This window comes from Rhinopithecus bieti, unplaced genomic scaffold, assembly GCF_001698545.2.
Source record: "Rhinopithecus bieti isolate Rb0 unplaced genomic scaffold, ASM169854v2 scaffold_2574, whole genome shotgun sequence".
Lineage (NCBI taxonomy): Eukaryota > Metazoa > Chordata > Mammalia > Primates > Cercopithecidae > Rhinopithecus > Rhinopithecus bieti.
Window position 1 is genome coordinate 5,431,083 of NW_016804493.1, and position 8,525 is coordinate 5,439,607.

An 8,525-nucleotide genomic window follows, 5' to 3' on the forward strand; every position below is an offset into this window, starting at 1 on the left:
TTTTTGTAGAGACAGGGTTTTTCCATGTTCCCCCAGCTGGTTGTAAACTCCTGAGCTCAAGAGTTCCACCTGCCTCAGCCTCCCAAAGTGCTGGGATTACAGACATGAGCCACTGCACCCGGCCTAGATTCTTTATTTAAAAGTTTTGTAAATTCAGCACCCTGTCTAGGCTAACACTTTGGAGTCCTGGTATAATGTTATGTGTTACGCAAGTGGAACTTTATTTAACAGTCGTAGGCAGAGACCCCTAAAGTAGATGTCCAGCTTACGTTAAGAACGTTCTGATCCCCAGAGGGTGCTCTTTCAGTATATTTTCCTACTGAAAGAATATTCTTGGATTATGAATTGAAATATAATCAATGAAAATCTGTAAGTTCATATTTATGTAATTTTCCAAAACCTCATTTATCACTATCGTAAGTTGTTAGAACCCCAACTAATTACTCCAAAAACTAGTAAATAAAGGGTCAGGAATATATTAATATTTTGCCTTCCTGTATAAACTGTATTTCAGACAACCAGATAGTTGATGAAGGGGGTTTTTTTGTTGTTTTTCATTCACAGCTCACTGTAGCCTTGACCTCCCAGGCTAAAGCGATCCTCAGCCACCTGAGTAGCTAGGACTACATGTGTGTGCCACCACACCTGGCTAATTTTTTTTGTAGCTATGGGGTTCTCCCTATGTTGTCCAGGCTTGAAGGTTTGTTTTTTTTTGTTGTTTTTGTTTTTTTTGAGACGTAGTCTCGCTCTGTCTCCCAGGCTGGAGTGCAGTGGCGTGATCTCCGCTCACTGCAAGCTCTGTCGCCTCCTGGGTTCACGCCGTTCTCATGCCTCAGCCTCCTGAGAAGCTGGGACTACAGGCGCCCGCCACCACGCCCGGCTAATTTTTTTGTATTTTTAGTAGAGATGGGGTTTCACCGTGTTTGCCAGGATGGTCTCGATCTCCTGACCTCCTGATCCGCCCACCTTGGCCTCCCAAAGTGCTGGGATTACAGGTGTGAGCCACTGCGCCCGGCCGAAGGTTTTTTTAATAGAAAATTTCAGCTAATTGCAGCAGGAACGATAGAAAAGTCATCATTTTGTGACTCCTAATTAAATTATATGTCTAGGCAAAGATCATCAGTGGATCCTAAAACCATTAGGTTGCAGGGTTGATGGGATTCCTTTTAATACAAGGACCAGGATGATACCACCTGAACCCGTTGGTCAATCTTAGCATCTCAAAAAAATAGGATAGCAAGACCATATGTGCCTCTTAATGTGCTGCAATCAGAAATACTCATGCCACTTAGGAATACTGTACACACAAACACACACACACACGCCAGTCCCCCCACCCCAATGCCAAAAAAAAAACAACACTGAATCTGCTCAAGACTCTTCTAACAACCAGGTTGCATAGTTTGTAGAAAAGGGGTGGAGGAACAAGATAATACCTCAGAGATGTAATCATTTAAATTAAAATGTAGAACAGTCTACAAATGGAACATCTTTCTAGACCTAAATGTATATGGAAATTTAACATATTGTGAACAGAATATCTCAAATCTGTGAGGACAATTTTAATGTTTTATATAACACCAAACCAACATAGTTTATGATTCCACTTACATAAAATGTCCAGAAAAGGCAAATCTACAGAGACAATATTAGTGGTTGCCTGGGGCTGCAGGTGCAAATGTGAAGTGACTCTAAATGGGCATAAAGGATCTTTGTGGGCTGATAGAAATATTTTAAATTGGGTTATGGTGATGGTTGCACAATGCTCAATTTATTGTATGTAAAAGTTAAACAATTTCATGAAGAAGCAATCATCCAAATTCAGGTTGTGTAGGACTTTTCATAAGACAAATGACCTGACAAATCAGTGACAAACAGAGGGGAAAAAATGGGTGAGGGGAATTGTAATAAAATGAAAAGACTTAAGAGACATCACAAGCTCATTATGGAGACCTTTTTTGGATTCTGATTGCAATAAATCTGTAGACAGCAGCTTCAAAACTGTCGGGAAATTTTTTGGGAGGCCGAGGTGGGTGGATCACAAGGTCAGGAGATCGAGATCATCCTGGCTAACATGGTGAAACTCCGTCTCTACTAAAATACAAAAAATTAGCTGGGCCTGGCAGCGTGCACCTGTAGTCCCAGCTACTCAGGAGGCTGAGGCAGGAGAAAACTGTTAAGAAATTTTGAATATGAACTGGATGCCTGGGTATTCAGTGGTATTGGAGGATTATTGTTAATATTCTTAGGTATAATAATTACACAGTGTTCATGTCAAAAAAAGAAAAAAAATTCTTGTCAGTGTTGCAGAAGTTTTGCAAGTATAATGACATCTTAAAGTTTGTTAAGGATTCCAACCAAAAGAAAATAATGGAATGGGGCTTAGGTGGAACAAGATTGGCAAAATATTGATTATTTTTTAAATTGAGTGATGGGTACTTGTGGCTTAACTGTACTGTTCTGTCTACTTTTATGTATGTTTGAGAATTTTCAAACTAAGTTTTAAAATAAATTCACTGATGGACCTGGGGAAATTGTTATCCCTTTTGCAGGAACACTGTCAATTAGAAATGGGAAACTAGTGAGTCAGGCTCTCTCCTGCTAGCTTCTAATACCTGACATATCTTACTTTGTATTTTACCTATCCTATCATTTCTGGAAATGACTTGGCAGAGCAACTAGCAGGTGTCTCAGCAGAGCAAGAAGTTACATGTATCGATGGAGGCAAGACCCTCCCCAAACAGGTAATATGAACATCATTTTATTTTATGTTATTTTATTTTATTTTATTTTTTTAGAGAGTAGGTCTCACTCTCACCTAGGTTAGAGTGCAGTGGTGCAATCGTAACTCACTGTAGCTTCAAACTCTTGGACTCAAGGGATCCTCCCACTTCAGCCTCCTGAATAGCTGGAACTACAGGTAATGCCACCACACTCGGCTAAATTTTTTGTTTTTTGTAGACAGAGTCTCACTATGTTATCTAGCTGGTTTCGAACTCCTAGGCGCAAGGGATTGTCCTGCCTCAGCCTCCCAAACCATTGAGATTGTAGGCATGAGCCACCATGCCCAACTTGAATATCCCTTTTTTTTTTTTTTTTTTTTTTGAGATGGACTCTCACTCTGTTGCCCAAGGTGGAGTGCATTAGTGCGATCTTGGCTCACCACAATCTCCACCTCCCGGGTTAAAGCAATTCTCCTACCTCAGCCTCCCGAGCAGCTGGGACTACAGGCACGCACCACCACGCCCAGCTAATTTTTGTATTTTAAGTAGAGACGGGGTTTCACCATACTGGCCAGACTGGGCTTGAACTCCTGACCTTGTGATCCACCCACTCGGCCTCCCAAAGTGCTGGGATTACAGGTGTGAACCACCATGCCTGGCCTCTGAATATCCTTTTAAATAAAAGGTTTGGGGTTTTGGCCGGGCACAGTGGCTTACACCTGTAATCCCAGCACTTTGGGAGGCCGAGGCAGGCAGATCACCTGAAGTCGGGAGTTTGAGACCAGCCTGGCCAACATGGTGAAACTTCGTCTCTACCAAAAAGGTGGGGGGAGGGGGGGTGCTGCAGGTTAACATGGAAGCTTACAGGCTTTGTAGGCAAGAGTTCCAGGTGTGGATCCTATCCCAGTTCCTCATTGTTTGTGTGACTGCTGTCTCTTAGATTTAAAAATGGGTAGGGAGGAGTATTGAGAATAATCTGTCCTGTCTAGCCAACAAGGTTAAGTACCAGTTGAAAAAACAGACATAAATGTGCTTTATAAATTATTAAGCACATTCGCCAGGTGTGGTGGCATGTGTCTGTAGTCCTAGCTACTTAGGGAGGCTGAGGCAGGATTGCTTGATCCTGGAAGGTCAAGGCTTCAGTGAGCCATGATGACAACACTGCACTCCAGGGCAACAGAGTGGGACCCTGTCTCAATAAAAAAATTAAAATTAAAAAAAAACTATCAGGCAGAATATGTTTAGTAGGTGATAATTTTTATTTGTAAAAATAATGGGCTGGGCGCGGTGGCTCATGCCTATAATCCCAGCACTGTGGGAGGCCGAGGCGGGCAAATCACCTGAGGTCAGGAGTTCGAGACCAGACTGCCCAACATAGTGAAACCCCATCTCTACTAAAAATACAAAACTTAGCTGGGTGTGATGGCACACGCCTATTAATCGCAGCTATTCAGGAGGCTGAGATAGGGGAATTGCTTGAACCTGGGAAGCAGAGGTTGCAGTGAGCCCAGATAGCGCCACTGAGCTCCAGCTTGGGAGACAGAGCAATATTTTGTCTCAAAAAATAATCATCATCATCATCATCATCTTGGCTGGGCGCAGTGGCTCACACCTGTAATCCCAGCACTGTGGGAAGCCAAGGTGGGTGCATCACCTGAGGATAGGAGTTTGAGACCAGTCTGGCCAACATGGTGAAACCCCATCTCTACTAAAAATACAAAAAGTAACCGGATATGGGGGCATGTGCCTGTAGTCCCAGCTAGTCGGGAAGGTGAGACAGGAGAATCGCTTGAATCCGGGAGGCGGAGGTTGCGTTGAGTGGAATTCGTGCCACTGCACTCCAGCCTGGGTAACAGAGCGAGACTCCATCTCAAAATAAAATAAAATAACACCTATACATCATTGTCCTCAATATGATTTATTTACATCTGCTGTGAATTTTGCCAATCTCAAAACATCATTTATCTACATTTTGCATATTTCTATATGCTCTTTGTGTTTTTATTTGAGTCTGGCTCATTTTTCCTAGCTTATTACATCTTGGAGAGCTTTCTGCTATCAGTACATAAAATTGAATCTTTTTTTGAGACGGAGTCTCGCTCTGTTGCCCAGGCTGGACTGCAATGACGTGATCTTGGCTCACTGCAAGCTCTGCCTCCTGGGTTCATGCCATTCTCTTGCCTCAGCCTCCTGTAGCTGGGACTACAGGTGCCCGCTACCACGCCCGGCTAATTTTTTGTTTTTTATTTTTTTTATTTTTTTAAGTGGAGACTGGGTTTCATAGTGTTAGCCAGTATGGTCTCGATTTCCTGACTTCGTGATCTGCCCGCCTCGGCCTCCCAAAGTGCTGGGATTACAGGCGTGAGCCACCATGCCTGGCCTAATCTTGTTCTTATTAATAGGTACATGGCATTCCGTCATACAAATACATTTTGAATTAATTTTTTCTTTTTCTTTTTTTTTTGGAACGGAGTCTCGCTCTGTTGCCAGGCTGGAGTACAGTGGTGCGATCTCGGCTCACTGCAACCTCCGCCTCCCAAGGTCAAGTGATTCCCCTGCCTCAGCCTCCTGAGCAGCTGGCACTACAGGCACACACCGTCACGCCTGGCTAATTTTTTGTATTTTAGTAGAAATGGGGTTTCACCATGTCGGCCTGGATGGTCTCAATCTCCTGACCTCGTGATCTGCCTGCCTCGGCCTCCCAAAGTGCTGGGATTACAGGCGTGAGCCACTGCGCCCAACGGATTAATTCTTTTCTTATCATGTAAAGCATGGTTTGGTGTATGGTGGCACATGCCTGTGTTGTCTCAACTACTTTGGAGGGTAATAATACTTTTTTTTCTTGATAGAAATCATGCTACACTGAACTTTTTTGAGACAGGGTCTCATTCTGTCCCTCATGCTGGAGTGCAGTGGCACAATCATAACTCACTGCAGCCTCAATATCCCTGGCTCAGGTGATGCTTCTGCCTCAGCCTCCTGACTACTTGGGACTACAGTCATGTGCCACGACACATGGCTAATTTTTTAAATTTTTAACAGAGACAAGGTTTTGCTATGTTGTCCAGTCTGGTTTCAAACTCCTGAGCTGACGCAATCCTCCTGCCTTGGCCTCCCAGTGAGCTGGGACTATAGGCGTGAATTACCACGCCTGGCCTGCTTGGAACAATCTTACATAATTATCTTAGAAAATAATTGTGACTGACCGCGTGTAGTCGCTCATGCCTGTAGTCCCTGCACTTTGAGGGGCAGAGGTGGGTGGATCACGAGGTAGGAGATCGAGACTATCCTGGCTAACATTGTGAAACCCCATCTCTACTAAAAATACAAAAAGTCAGGTGTCGTGGCTGGCACCTGTAGTCCCAGCTTCTCGGGAGGCTGAGGCAGGAGAATGGCGTGAACCCCGGAGGCAGAGCTTGCATTGAGCTGAGTTTGCGCCACTGCACTCCAGCCTGGGTGAGAGAGTGAGACTCTGTCTCAAAAAAAAAATATATATATATATATTTGTGACTATGATCATGGGCTGCATAATAGTTCAGTCAACAACAGACCACATGTATGATGGTTGTCCCATTAGATTATAATACCAGGCCGGGTGCAGTGGTTCACACTTGTAATCCCAGCCTTTGGGAGACCAAGGCGGTCAGATCACTTGAGGTCAGGAGTTCAAGACCAGCCTAGCCAATGTGGCGAAACCCTGTCTCTACTAAAAATACAATAATTAACCAGGCGTGGTGGTTCGTGCCTGTAATCCCAGCTACTTGGGAGGCTGAGGCAAGAGAATCACTTGAACCCAGGAGGCAGAGGTTACAGTGAGCCACAATCTTGCACCACTGCACTCCAGCCTGGGCGACCAAACAAGACTCTGTCTTTAAAACAAAACCATATTTTTATTGTGCCTTTTCTATGTTTAGATACCCAGATACCACTGTGCTACAGTTGCCTGCAGTATTTGGTACAGTAACATGCTGTACAGGTTTGTTGCCTAAGTATGTAATAGTTGACACAAGTCTAGGTTTGTTTAAGTACTTCTGGGATCATTCAGTGACAAAATCGCCTAAAGATGCATTTCTCAGAATGTATTCCTGTTGTCAAGCAATGCATGACTGTATATCCATGAGATACCTCTAGCAGAGAGATTGCTATGCCAAAGGAAAGATATATGTGTTTTAATTTTCATGGATAATGCCAAATACTGCTCCAGAAATCTGTGCCGCTTTATATGTAAGACAGCAGTGTATAAGCATGTCCATTTCTTGTTTACCCTCAACAGTGATTGGTGTCATCAGACATCAGTTTATACTAGTCTAATAGATGAAAAATGGTCTCTTTAATTTACATTTCTTCAATTATAAGCAAACACTTATTGACCATTGTGTTTTCTTGTAAGCATTTGTATCCTTTCTTTGGTTTCTTTTTTTTTCCTCTGATACACATGAGCTAAATATTTTATAGCTGCTATTCTTTATATGGATAGCTGCTTTTCTTCCTTTGAGTGAAGGAAAAAGTATCCAAGAATTTTATAAGATTAAAAGAGTAGCAGAGTTTTCATAGCTTATATTTGGCCACATTGTATCCTAGAAAGAATGACAAGTGTTTCATAGGTGTTACAAGTTTTCTGTAGCCCTTTTAATTGTTTGTATCTCTTTTTTCCACTTTTGTTAACTTGTTAGTTGCATATCTTTTTCAAGATTGATTTTATGTTTTCTCTAATTTGAATATATTCTGGTTTCCATCTAGCCATCTCCCCAGAAGTCGGAGCCTCTGCTACCTTCTGCCTCTGTGGATGAGGAAGAAGGGGACACTTGTACAATATGTCTGGAACAGTGGACCAATGCTGGAGACCACCGGCTCTCAGCATTACGCTGTGGGCATCTCTTTGGGTATAGTTGCATTTCCACGTGGCTCAAAGGACAAGTACGAAAATGTCCCCAGGTAAGGACCATAGGTAAGGACACATTAACATGTTAAGTCAGGCAGATTCCTAGAACCACTCTAATTATGTCCTATTGGGTTATTTAGTGCAACAAGAAAGCCAGGCACAGTGACATTGTCGTCCTTTATGCCCGAACCCTGAGAGCTTTGGACACTAGTGAACAGGAGCGCATGAAAAGGTAGGTGGTGAGAGTATGCCTGGCTGGAATGTTCCGTTTTGGTTCATTGTAGGCACATTTGAAAAACGAGGTATGAGTCAATCGTAGTGAGGTTTTACTTGACCTGTGACTTGGGATCTCTGGGGATCATTGATAGTATGTTTTAACGCTGTTATTTATAATTCATGTCTGATCATCTTCTTAAGGAAGTCTGCATCGTTGGCCTTACATAGAGCATTAAACACAAGGATCTGGCACATTACCTAACTGTTGCCATTTTTGCTTCTCATATCCCTGAGCCCCCCACAACAGTTCTCCGTATAGAAAACTCATAAGTGAAGCTTTGCACATGCCGTGCAATGTAAAAAATTGCCAGGATTTTGGAAGCACATAAACATTTGCTAGTAACACCACTCAATATATGCTTCAAAAATATTGAAGAACATACACACCATTGAGAAAGGTGCAGGGACATGGGTTCTCTCACACTTTACTGGTTAGGATGTACACAGGCAAAGTCATTTTGAGACATCCTTGGAAATGTGTCTCTAAAGCCTTTGATCTAGTAATAATTGTTCAGGCATTTGTTCTAAAGAAGCATTGAAGAGTGTGTACAAAGATTTACTTAATGAAACTTCATTTAGCTTCATTCAGGAGGCTGAGGCTTCATTCAGGAGGCTGAGGCACGAGAAACGCTTGAACCTGGGAG

The 8,525-nt window shown here is 42.9% G+C and overlaps 1 protein-coding gene across 2 annotated transcripts in view; it reads left to right on the forward strand.

Annotated features, from left to right (window-relative positions):
* Nucleotides 1-8,525, forward strand: part of RFWD3 (ring finger and WD repeat domain 3) — a 47,323-nt gene that overhangs the window by 17,349 nt on the left and 21,449 nt on the right. For both annotated transcript variants that reach the window (XM_017868716.1, XM_017868715.1), the window contains exons 5-6: nucleotides 7,464-7,658; nucleotides 7,746-7,837. In XM_017868716.1, coding sequence (XP_017724205.1) covers nucleotides 7,464-7,658; nucleotides 7,746-7,837 — 287 coding nt within the window. The remainder of the gene's footprint in view (nucleotides 1-7,463; nucleotides 7,659-7,745; nucleotides 7,838-8,525) is intronic.